This window comes from Bos taurus, chromosome 15 (assembly GCF_002263795.3).
Source record: "Bos taurus isolate L1 Dominette 01449 registration number 42190680 breed Hereford chromosome 15, ARS-UCD2.0, whole genome shotgun sequence".
NCBI lineage: Eukaryota > Metazoa > Chordata > Mammalia > Artiodactyla > Bovidae > Bos > Bos taurus.
In genome coordinates, this window is record NC_037342.1 from 55,760,003 (window position 1) to 55,773,436 (window position 13,434).

At 37.4% G+C, this 13,434-nt stretch overlaps 1 protein-coding gene across 1 annotated transcript in view; it reads right to left on the reverse strand.

Moving 5' to 3' along the window:
• Window positions 1-2,479: 2,479 nt before the first annotated feature.
• The window catches only part of THAP12 (THAP domain containing 12), a 28,753-nt gene continuing 17,798 nt past the window's right edge, over window positions 2,480-13,434 (reverse strand). The window contains exons 3-5 of the mRNA NM_001192203.2: window positions 10,868-10,975; window positions 6,055-6,091; window positions 2,480-4,413 (exon numbers count right to left, since the gene is read on the reverse strand). Coding sequence (NP_001179132.2) covers window positions 2,480-4,413; window positions 6,055-6,091; window positions 10,868-10,975 — 2,079 coding nt within the window. The remainder of the gene's footprint in view (window positions 4,414-6,054; window positions 6,092-10,867; window positions 10,976-13,434) is intronic.

A 13,434-nucleotide genomic window follows, 5' to 3' on the forward strand; every position in this document is an offset into this window, starting at 1 on the left:
TCATCCCCTTCTCCTCCTGCCCTCAATCCCTCCCAGCATCAGGGTCTTTTCCAATGAGTCAACTCTTCCCATCAGGTGGCCAAAGTATTTGAGTTTCAGCTTTAGCATCAGTCCCTCCAATGAACACCAAGGACTGATTTCCTTTAGAATGGACTGGTTGGATCTCCTTGCAGTCCAAGGGACTCTCAAGAGTCTTCTCCAATACCACAGTTCAAAAGCATCAATTCTTTGGCGCTCAGCCTTCTTCACAGTTCAACTCTCACATCCATACATGACCACTGGAAAAACCATAGCCTTGACTGGACAGACCTTTGTTGGCAAGGTAATGTATGTCTCTACTTTTCAATATGCTATCTAGGTTGGTCATAACTTTCCTTCCAAGGAATAAGCGTCTTTTAATTTCATGGCTGTAATCACCAACTGCAGTGATTTTGGAGCCCCCCAAAATAAAGTCTGACACTGTTTCTACTGTTTCCCCATCTATTTCTCATGAAGTGAAGGGACCAGATCCCATGATCTTCGTTTTCTGAATGTTGACCTTTAGGCCAACTTTTTCACTCTCCTCTTCCACTTTCATCAAGAGGCTCTTCAGTTCCTCTTCACTTTCTGCCACACTTTTTAAGGGTGGTGTCATCTACATATCTGAGGTTATTGGTATTTCTTCCAGCAATCTTGATTCCAGCTTGTGCTTCTTCCAGCCCAGCGTTTCTCATGATGTATTCTGCATAGAAGTTTAACCAGGGTGACAATATACAGCCTTGATGTACTCCTTTTCCTATTTGGAACCAGTCTGTTGTTCCCTGTCCAGTTCTAACTGCTGCTTCCTGACCTGCATATAGGTTTCTCAAGAGGCAGGTCGGGTGGCCTAGTGTTCCCATCTCTTTCAGAATTTTCCACAGTTTGTTGTGATCCACACAGTCAAAGGCTTTGGCATAGTCAAAGCAGAAACAGATGTTTTTCTGGAACTCTCTTGCTTTTTTCATGATCCAGCGGATGTTGGCAATTTCATCTCTGGTTCTTCTGCCTTTTCTAAAACCAGCTTGAACATCTGGAAGTTCACATATTGCTGAAGTCTGGCTTGGAGAATTTTGAGCATTACTTTACTAGCGTGTGAGATGAGTCCAATTGTGTGGTAGTTTGAGCATTCTCTGGCATTGCCTTTCTTTGGGATTGGAATGAAAACTGACCTTTTCCAGTCCTGTGGCCACTACTACTATCAGTAACACCCAGCAATTGGCAAAGACACTCTCATCCTGTTTTCTAAAGCCCAAACAGCACTAACTTATCCCAACATAAACAATTCAATGTCTCTGCAATATTTATTCATTTACATTTTAGCCAGCAACAATTATGCAAAAATTAACTATATCAGGGGTCATATAACATATTTTAAAAGTTAGATAAATCTTACATTTAATAACTTCATAATTTAAATGGTTTTTTAAAGAACTTATCTTCAATTGTGAAGGTGATATTTTTGAAAAGATAATTTTACCACAAGAATCTGTTTTGCCCCCACCAAAAAAAAAGTATCTGAACTTTACACAAAATTCACATTTTATTTAGGTTGAAATAAACTATACAAAATTGATTTTCTTCACCAAAAATAACAGCAATATTTTCTGTATTATTCCTAGATAAACTACAAAACACTTATTTTTGTAGGCTTTCTAGGCTTTGCTTGTAAATCAAGATGAGGCAGTAGATACAGTCATGGAAAAAGCCAGAAGAAAACAGACAAATCAGCTGTCAGTATCCATGGCCTCTGATCCTTTCTTGACCATGAAATTGAAGTGTTCAACATATACCTGCCAAAAAGCTTATGAAGACGTAGGCTCAATAAAGGAATGTAAACAGCGGCAATACCAGATGTGGAACAACAATGGCAGGCTCTTCCATTCAAATTTTAACTTCATTTGATAAAGAGAAAATCTACACTGAAATCCTTGTTGGACAAGCTTACACATTTCTCTTAGAGTCTGATAATTTTCTTAACTGTCCTTTACAGATTTTTAATAGCATACTTATAACTCCTACTATTCAAAAGTCAGTCATGAGCTTCACTGTAACATTTTACAAAATGCATTCCTTCCTCCCATACCTCCTCTAATTTTATTTTTTCAAAGATCCGATAACTTAATACCTGACAATTTGATCCACAGTGATAAACGTAATGTCTAAAATCACTTAACTAAAACAATTCCAAAGTGCCATTAGCAGAGATCACATAGAACTGTAATATGGTACTTTCAATGCTATCTTCTGGAAGAACAGTTAGGTCTCCAAAGCATGGGCATTTGAACAGGCCATTTAAACAGGCAGATTATCAATGACTAATATACTCAATGGGAGGCCTACAGATCAAGATATTCAGTGATTAAGTGGCCTACCCTTACAACTTTTCTGTAAGATATTTTAAAATTTCTTACATTTTTTTTTCAAATATCAAATATAAGAGAAAGTCTAGGTTAAAAGTCTCTTAGGTATTTTCAATGGTTTCTGAATTATCTGTAGGAAGCTCTGACTTACTTGTATACAGTTTGATATATGTATCCACCATTAAATCCAAATCGTGTTTTATATCAAAATTTATGTTAAGCAAAGCCAAGTTACTTGATCTTTGATCTGTTAAAGTGTTCCTCAGGTATGCTTTGAGACGCTTTCGCCCATTTTCATAGCGTTCATTCTCAACTTTCATCACAGGAAGAATACATAGGACCTTCAGCAATGCATAAACATTAGGAAAAAACTTGATGTCTGGTAGATGAAGGGCTTCATAAATAGTGGATGGAAGTTCTATATCTTTCCCTCTGTGTTTCCATTTAATTCTCCAACAATGCAGCTCAGCAGAGAGTGTGTCAGGATTAGGTAAGTCACTTCGGTACATGTCAGCATGGTGCTCCTCTGATGTATTGAATTTGAGCTGTCCCATGACAGAGGGTACCAGGGATAAGCATTTAAGCGCTTTGAGGTGCTGTTCTGAGAATATATCTTTCAGTTCCTGAATAATGTGTTCCACAGTTGGAACACTTAGAGTTTCTTTGTAGTAACTCTCAGAGGTTAGCTGAGATTCCAGGTTACTGTGCTGAGCTCTGCGAAATTTCCCTGGGAGTTTCATCTGAATATCAAGTTTGGTTGCCAAATTTGTGGCTTCCTCAAACCAAAATTCATGATAAACTTCAATATTTTCCATCACTTCATTTAGTGAATGTAACACTGCAGTCAAGCTACTGGCTGCAAAAAAGACATCAGAGGTTTGCCCCTGAAGATTTTTCCCAAAAGCTCTTGTAAAAGATAAAACATTTTTAAGAACAACAATGGTAACGATGAAATCAAAATCTGTTACCGCACTACAGAGCACAAATGCTCGGCCAGCTATACAGTTATTCCATCTAACATTTGTGTCACTATTTATACCATCTAAACATAAAACAAGTGCTTGTAGGAGGTCCACTAAGATTTCAAAAGCATCATGCCTGCCTGTCCACTGAGAATGGCAAATTTCCTTCAGTTCTTTGCCCCTTTCTTCATTGTTCTGAAAGAGGAGAGAAATTACATTTTCAAGCTCTAAAAGCAGTTGTGGTGATCGATGAAAAAAAGAACAAACTTCCTCAATTGTTCCTAATGCAACAGATACTCCCATAACAGGCACTGATTTTGCCAACCACATATTTAAGGCACAGGAAGAGCAGAGTGTGTAGATAGCTTGGGGATATTTCTCTAAAAGTCTAGAAGCAACAACTTTCATTTTGGATGAAAATCCACTAGATACAACGTAAGCCTGGCCACGACAGTACTCCATGTTTAATCCCCATTTCTCAGTTATTGTAGTGTGAAATTTCACAGCCAAAATTTCTGCATCAGCTTCGTAAGGCAGGAAGCCTACAAATTCCTCTCTCAGGTTGTGAGCTTCGTCGACAAACCTCACCAACACCGGCAGGTGCTCTTCCCCTGCTATGTCCACCACATCATCAGTGATGATGGAAAAGAAGTGAGAATCTCTCACTTCCCTGAGGGTTTCTTCCCGAATGCAGCTCTCACAGATCTCCAGCATCTGTTTCTGCTGTGTTTTGGAACAGAACAATGTGTTAACTGCTGTTGTCTCAAAGCGCTTTCTCAGAACCTCTTCACCAGAATTGATCCGGCACTCTAGCAGTGCTTGAAAGTTATCAGGAGTAAAAAGACCTTCTGGGATTTCATCAGTTTCATGTCCATCCAGAGGTATGTTTTGTTTTCCCATAAGAATCAAAATTTCAAATAAAGATTTTAAATATTCCTTGTTTTCCTTCTCTTCAAGAGTTAAAGGTAAAATGTCTTCATCCTGCTCTTCACCCACTTCTTCTGCACTGGGATTCTGAGCATTGCTGTTGTTTATTTCCTTATGTTTTGGTTCCTGTTCAGAAGTTTCATCAACTGGAAAACAAAGAATTAATTTTATAAACAGGTTCATAAGGAATCATACAAACAAAAAATTACATATTTGACTGGTTAAATATTTAAAATTCACAAATTCATTCATTCAACACTCACGAGGCACCTACTAGACCACAGACTAGGATGCAGAGATTAAATTAAGACACACTCTAGTGGAGGAGACAAATACTCTGAATGAATATATATTCATCCTACATGTCAATGCTATTATGAGAGGAACAATTTCTTATAAATTTAAGAAGGCACATTACATATACAGAGTAATAACAGACAGTTCACGCCGTCACAAAAAGGACCTGAAGGACTAATATTTACTGAGGCACTGTGTTGTCCTCTTATATGTAGCAGACTGCTCCCTCTACAGGCATGTTATCAACCCCATTTACAAATGAGGACAGTAAATAATTGCCAAGGTCACAGATAGAGGTGAAAATTCAAATCCAAGCTTGTCTGGCTCCAAGGTCCATGCTGACACTTTTAAGCAATACTTTTATATGGGAGATGAGACAATATACTACAAACTATATTCATGCAATTTCTAGGGCTCTATTAGTATATTATTAATAGAAATCTCAGCATAATCTCTTCATATGTGGATGGGAGAACTGAGGCCCTGAGGTTAAGGGTTCTGACCGTACTCATACAACCCTGTAAGTCCTGGCCCCTGTGGCCCCTTTTTTAACCATCATGGGTTCGTAGAAGCTCCAACCACAAAATGAATGTGTAGTTCCCCAACTCTGGCACCCTGTTTCAAGGCACAGAATATCCTTCACTCCTTTCTTTGCCTGACTCCATGTCTCTTCATCTATAAAGGAGGAAAGTAATAGTACTCAAGTACTATTACTAAAGTAATAATTACCTCAAGGCTACCGTGAGAATTACATGAATTAATATATGCAAAGCTTTTAATGACTTGGCACACAGTAAGCACTCAGTAAAAAGTTATGTTAATAATAGTAGTAGTAGGAAGAGATACGAAAGGAAGATTAAAAGTAAAAATTGATAAGAACAAAAACCCCTCTAGTTCTCATTCTGTGGTTACACAGCTCAGGCATCAGCACCTGGAGAACAGCTACTGTGACTCCCACTCTCCATAAAGCCAAGTATCTCAACAGCACTTATTCTTTTAAATATTTACCAAGAACTTAGTATGTACCACCGGAGAAGGTGATGGCAACCCACTCCAGTGTTCTTGCCTTGAGAATCCCAGGGACAGCGGGGCCTGGTGGGCTGCCGTCTATGGGGTCGCACAGAGTCAGACACGACTGAAGCGACTTAGCAGCAGCAGCAGCAGCAGCAGTATGCACCACAGGTTGCATGGACAGAGATTCGGCTCCTTTCCTTCCCTACAATGAGATACTCTGCCTTGTGTCCTACCACACTGGGAGCACCTAGTGGAAAGAGAGAAGGCCAAGTGCGTGGCATAGTGATACTCAATAAAGACTAACTGAGCTAAGATTTTATCTCACAGACAATTCCAGACCACAGGACAATGCCTACCACACTCTTACATCATTCTCACAATAGGTTTTTGGACATAAAACATATTTATTTGTCCTTACCAGGTCAAGGCCTTTTAAAAAGGCATTCAGAAGTTGAGTCATTAACACTATCACTTACTTTTTTTCTGTTTCAGTGTCCTGATTTCATCTTCACTCTAAATGATAAGAAAAAAAGAAAAAAATATCTTTAATAAAACTGAACTCCAGTATATCATCACAGACTCAAGTAAAAAGCATATTATGAGTCAAATTTAATTCTTTTTTTTTTTTGGCCATGCCATGCAGCATGTGGAATCTTAGTTTCCTGACCAGGAATTGAACCTGTGCCCCCTGCAGTAGAAGTGTGAGATCTTACTACTGGACCACCAGGGAAATCCCAAATTTAATTCTTTCAAGAGCATAAATTCTTCATAAAGAATACATTCTTCAAATAGACAGATGACAAGAAAACTAGAATAATGTGCTAATGACTCCAAGTTTATAATAAAATAGTAGAGGGTAAAGAATACATCATTTAACTTACTTTATACCTAATCATCATAATTTGGGATTACAAGTATGTGCTGGCTAATAAAAGGCATGAACGTATATGATGGCATTTGAGGTCAAACTCAAGGTCCATAAATCATGTCCCTCTCCCCTAGTTTAACTCCAGGGGATGTCATGTAAAAGGGAGTTGCTGGAGTCCAGAACCTAACACAAAAGCTGTGAGAAATCTCTGAGAAGCAGAAAGTGACAATGCCAAAATGGAAGAGAAATGGATATAAACAGCAGAGAGAGCCAAGTGGCATCTTCAGGCTTAGACTGAGGAAGAACTTTCCAAATGTGTCCTTTTCTCGCTCTAACCCACTATACGTGACTGAGCGACTGAACTGAACTGAACCCACTATAATTATTAGCTCACAACCTACCCCATTACTATTGTAGGGCATGAAAGCAGCAGTACCAGTGACAGCTAGAGACAGCAGGGTACCTGCTGGGCAGCACAGGACACAGTACTGGTAAAATGTCAGCAGGTTAGCCAGTCTGGAACATTCCCTCCTTATCCTATGGGCTGCGGAGTTACAAGGATGGCAGATCCGGAAGTGAGCCTGCTGTATGATATCTGAGGTTCTTTGAGGGGCAGAGAACAGGAAATGATAGTTACAGGATGGGAAGTGATTGAGCTCCTCATCCTTGCTTCATATTACTAAGAAGAAAGCTGATGTGCAGTGTTAGCACTCATTTACGAGAGGTCCCAGAAAAAAAACAGAGCAGAAGAAAAGCATGAAGAAATAAAAACTGAGGATTCCTCAGAACTGTACAATATAAGTCTGGATAAGAAAAAAACCTCACATTCAGATATAGTTTAGTCAAATTTGAAATATCAAACATAAAGAAAATATTTAAAGGAGGAAAATGCATTCACCTAAAAAGGAACATGAGACTGGCATTGACGTCAACAGCAATAATGGATGAAAAAAATCGAATCTAGCAGAAACCAATAAAATAGCTCATAAGTACAGCTATCAGTGATAAAACTCACTACTGTTTTTTTGAAAAGACTATTAAAGTAATTTTAGGAGCAGAAAAAGGTAAAACTCTAGGTGAAGCTCATAAAATTTTGGAAACATATAAAGCACAAGAAGAAAGAGAAACAAATAAACAAACAGAAATGATAATCAAAATATTCCCTCATCCACCCAAAGCCCTCTGATGGTTTTACCAAGTTCAACCTAACTTTCAAGAGCAGACAATATCTACCTTATATAAGTTTTTCTAGGGAAATTAAAAGAGAAAAAAAGAAAAGTTATCTAACTCATTTTATGAGGCCAACGGATCCCTGATATCATAACTGTATAAGAAGAATACATGAAAAGAAATTACAGGCCAAGACTTACAAATGCAAAACTGACCAACTAAATCCAACAGTATATGAAAATGAAAAGAAATATACTGCAATCAATTAGGCAAAGATGGTTCAACATCAGCAAATCCATCAATGTTATCACTAAGCATTAAAGAAGGGGGGAAGAAAGAACAGATACAATGAAAATATTGATAAGTTCCATAAGTTAAGACAAAAAATAAACCTCTGAATATGAGGACTAAAAGAAAATAAACGAAAAAAAAAAGAAAATAAAGGATATTTCTTTAACTTGATAAAAAAAATTACGTAACAATACCAATGGTAACATCACACTTAATGGAACAAGACAAGTGTACCAGTCGTGACATTCCTGGGACTACTCAACACAGTACTAGAGATGATCCTGACCAAACAATAATACAGGCAACAGAAAACATTAAAATTGGAAGACTGAAAGAAGAGGCAAATCTGTCCTTATTTACAGATGATACAATCAACTACATAGAAAACCCAGTAGACTATTAGAATTAATCTAAAAAAAAAGGATCTTCAAAATTGGTGGAGGAACTTTACTGGTGGCCCAGTGGTAAGAATCCGCCTTGCCACGCAGGTAGCACACGTCTGACCTCTACATGGGGAACGAGGACCCCACATGCCACAGAGCAACTAAGCCCTTGTGCCACAACAACTTGAGGCTGCACACCACAATTACAGAGAGTCCGTGGACCACACTAAAGGACCCCGCACGATGCAATGAAGATCCCATGAGCCTCAACTAAGACCCAACACAGTCAAACAAATAAATAAGTTCTTTAACTGGTGGAAACACTCTCTTAACCAGAAATACATAATCTTACCATAACTTAGCAAGTAATTAAGGAAGGATGTACACGTTCTCTTCTAAAGAACAACAAAAATCCTGACAATTTCTCAAAATTTTTACTTTCTGCACTTCTAAATTATTATAATTTTTTTTTTAGTGTTTATTTACTTGGCTGCATGGAATCGTAGTTGCAGCACACGAGATCTTTAATCTTCACTGCAGCATGTTGTTTAGTTGCTCACCTCTTTTCAACCCCATGGGCTGTAGCCCACCAGGGTCCTCTGACCTGAATACTGGCGTGGGCTGCCATTTCCTTCTCCAGGGGATCTTCCTGACCTAGGGATCAACCTGAGTCTCCTGAAAGTCTCCTGTATTACAGGCAGATTCTTTTACCACTGAGCCACACTGCAGCATGCAAAATCCTTTAGCTGCGTGTGGGATGAGGGATCTACTGGGCCCCCTGCTTTGGAAATGAGGAGTCTTAGCCCCTGGACCACCAGAGAAGTCCTGTTTTGAAAGTATTTTAATAGTCTTTTCAAAGAACTAGTAGCTTTGTCAATGACTGCTCTGCTACTTGATAGCTATTTTATTGTTTTTTTTCCATTCATGGATATGACTAATTAACACTGTAAAAATACTAATTCAAAGTATTTACAATGAAAATCTCAACAGAATTTCTAGAATATGACAAAAGGATTCTCAAATTCACATGGCAGAATAAAAGTCTACAAATAGCTAAGACAATTTTGAAAAGGAAGGCTTAAGAAATCACTCTATTTGAAAATGATATAATATAAAGCAATGTAAGGGGCAGCATCTTATCCAGACTGATTAACAGACTATGTTGGGAAAACTTGATCCCTATAAATAGAAAGCTAAATTAGATCTCTACTGGACACTATACAAATTCAAATGGATCAAAGATCTGATTACGAAAGGTAAATATAGAAGAAAATGAGGAAAACTAGACAAATGTTATCTTTAAAAAGCACACAGCCAATGGACTGAAATGACTCATTAAGTACAGGAGCACGGATACAAAATGGAGGAAGGTGAGGAATGGGAATGGTTATAAGGAAAAACAATGAGGGGCTTCCTGGTGGCAATGGTGACAGAAAGCCATGGCCTGAGGAGTCTGAGTAATTTCATTTTGTTCATTTGAGGCCAACAAAAAACAGGTAGGTTTTAAGGATATCAAAGGTTTATAAAAAACATGCACAAAGATGTCACATAGAGAGACTTAAAAGCTTTTATAAACCTTGTCAGTACTTAATAGTGATGGAATCCTTATCTCTAGTAAAACTACCCATGTCTTAACTTTCACTCTTTCCCTTTCTTAATCCCTTTGTGCCAAAATATTCTAGAAATATACTTCAGTCCCACTTTACCACAAAGGAAGAGGTGAGTTTTTTTTCCAGCTTCCCTGGAAGAAAATGATTTAGTAGCCCATAATTAACAGCATGAAATTAAAAGATGCTTACTCCTCGGCTATGACCAACCTAGACAGCATATTAAAAAGCAGAGACATTACTTTGCTGACAAAGGTCCATCTAGTCAAGGCTATGGTTTTTCCAGTAGTCATATATGGATGTGAGAGTTGGACTATAAAGAAAGCTGAGTGCCGAAGAATTGATGCTTTTGAACTGTGGTGTTGGAGAAGACTCTTGAGAGTCCCTTGGACTGCAAGGAGATCCAACCAGTCCATCCGAAAGGAAATCAGTCCTGAATATTCATTGGAAGGACTGATGCTGAAGCTACAACTCCAATACTTTGGCCACCTGATGCAAAGAGCTGACTCATATGAAAAGACCATAATGCTGGGAAAGATAGAAGGTAGGAGGAGAAGGAGCCAACAGAGGATGAGATGGTTGGATGGCATTACTGACTCAATGGACATGAGTTTGAGTAAACTCTGGTAGTTGTTGATGGACAGGGAGGCCTGGCATGCTACAGTCCATGCGGTGGCAAAGAGTCAGACATGACTGAGCAACTGAACAGAACTAAACTGAATTAACTGCATACTTTGGCTCAAGTCAACAAGTATCAACTGGCTAAATTTGAGGAAGATTTTCCAAAGCAAATACTAAAACAAACTAAATATCTTAGGTCCATGCTACTTCAATAACCATGGCATTAATCCCCCATAATGCTACACCTGATATAGAGAGTAACTTGGTTCAATGTTAACATGAATGCATCTATACTACATTTCATAATATTATAGAGGATAGAAAAGCTGGAGGAAGCACACTGACATACCAATTCTTTTATTCGTTTTCTGTGTCTACTATGTGGATTATTCAAATGGCTGGTAAGATCGAATATTGTTGGTATGGCATTATCTCGGAGAACTGTCCTGTAAGGACTCTGAAAAAGAAAAATGCATTAATGCAGAAACAGTCCTTAAAAATACATTACACACAAACAAAATTGATTGTTAATGATTTCCCCAGTACTACTTCAACTCCAATTCTAAAGTGTAGAGACTTGCAGAATTGATGATGTCAGTCCAGATCAGCTAACTATTTCTAACTCCTTTTACATTTGTCCTTCTGGCAATCTTATAAATGAAGGAACTGAACTGATGATAGGCATAAAAAGTAGAATGTATTTGTATTATATATATTTTTTTCTAATTCAATCTTCCCGCTACTTTTCTGTTCTTCCATGAGCCTACAAAGTAAAGCAGGCACAGAAGTTTCTCAAATAAGCTATCCTCTTATACATTTCATAGTAACTCTTCCCTCCTTTACCTGCCATTCCCTCCTCTTTTGCTACTATTACTGAGAAGAATTAAGGCACTGTGAAATAGTACTGACGAGGACCCAAGAGACCAAGAGACCAAGACCTGGTGGCTCAGACAGTAAAGAATCTGTCTGCAATGCAGGAGAACCAGGTTTGACCCCTGGGTTGGGAAGATCCCCTGGAGAAGAGAATGGCTACCGACTCCAATATTCTTGTCTGGAGAATTCCATAGACAGAGAAGCTGGTGGGCTACAGTTCATGGGGTCAAAATGAGCTGCACACTACTGAGCGACTAATACTTTCAGAGGAGGCTTAGGGGCTAGCCCTTAATCTACCAGTGACTCACTCTGAGACCCTGGACAAATACTTTTCCTTTCTGGACTCAGTTTCTTCTTTTGAATAAAACTCAGGTATTGAATTAGATGAAGTTATTCACACACTAATGATCATAATGCTGACCATTTCAGTTACCCAACCACTTATACTTTTTCATAATTGACTCATTTTTTTAACTAAAAATCTTAAGGAATAAAAACTATAAAATAATGATTTGATGAGCTAGTTATATTTTTAACACATATTACAAAATTTAAGATAAAAACTGATTCATGTGCCACTTGTTATCACTCATGTGCCACAAGTTATACACATAATCACATTTTTGCAAACACTGAACCAGGTATTTCTAAATTTCCTTCTAATTATAATATTCTTGTCACTGAAGGATGACCATTCTCTATCCTTATAAACTAATTCAATCTGACTAGAAACTGAATGCAAATTTAGATGGTGACAGTCTCCCACAGCCAGAAAGACCAGAGGTCAGGTAGGGACAAGAAGTTTATTAAGAGGTAGAGTAACAGATGAATAACTGCTACTACATTCCCTTAGCTAGTCCAAAGAAACTGTGCCTTCCCAAATTTGCACTGATAAAAACAAAACACACTTCAGTTTAAAAAGCTTTTGTGGGAGCAATGATTGTTTCAAAGCTAATAAAGCACATTCAAAGTATATGTCAAACAAAAGTAACAATCCCCATATTTTTTTAACTCAAGGAAAGGTTAGGAAAATATGATGGAAAAATATATAATTAAAGAGAACACACTTAAGTTTTATCTAAAGAACTGTTACACACATTTGGGAAGAATTTCTATTTCTATTCAATATTTTCTAGTTCAATCACAAGCCTCAGGGAAAACACAAAGAAGAAAATCTATTTCTTGATAACATTCAACTTCTAGTGCTGGGCCAATTATTCTCAGTCTACTACGGAGTTTCAATCAGGGATTGATATGGTACACAATCACTGAAGGGCACAAACACAATACTATACCCTAAGTGCTTTAGCTTTCCTGCTTGGCAAACATCTCAAAAAGCAAAACCATATCCATATACAGAGTCAAGTCTTGATATCTTCCAATTAAATAAACAGAGGAGGGATAAAACACCATGAAGAACTTAAAAAATTGGTATAAAATTAATCTTCTATAAAGCAAAGGTATTACAGACCAAAAAACAACACATGAATGAAAAACATGCAATATTTTTACACCCACTCTAAGTACCCATGCCAAAAAAGGCTACATTCTATTCCTGTGCATGACAATTTTTATTCAGTATCAAAATTTAATCTTTGCTGAATGAAGGCTTGAGTATAAAGTAATGATCTTACTTTAGCATCAGAGATAATATTTAGCTTTGGTTGAACTAACAACAAATGTTTACTGATGAGATCTTAAATGCCAAACTAATGAATTCAAAACTCTTACGACATTTGGGTATAAACATTAGATAATCCAGCTTTTAACAGCAATATTTTCTATATGTGGAGGATGAAAATCTCTCACATTTGCAATAACGGATTCAAGATTAAAAAATTATGTGGAAATTTAAAAAGTAAAAATAGTTCTGTTCTATGCTCTGACTAAACAAGAATAGAAGTGAACTATATATTTTATATTTCTCACATTCTTGTTGGAATTAACTGATTAAGAAATGGTATTTATTAATAAAATAAAAATTTTAAAATTCATATGGTGTGCATATTCAAAATAATTTGGGATATTTTAATTTAATGTCAA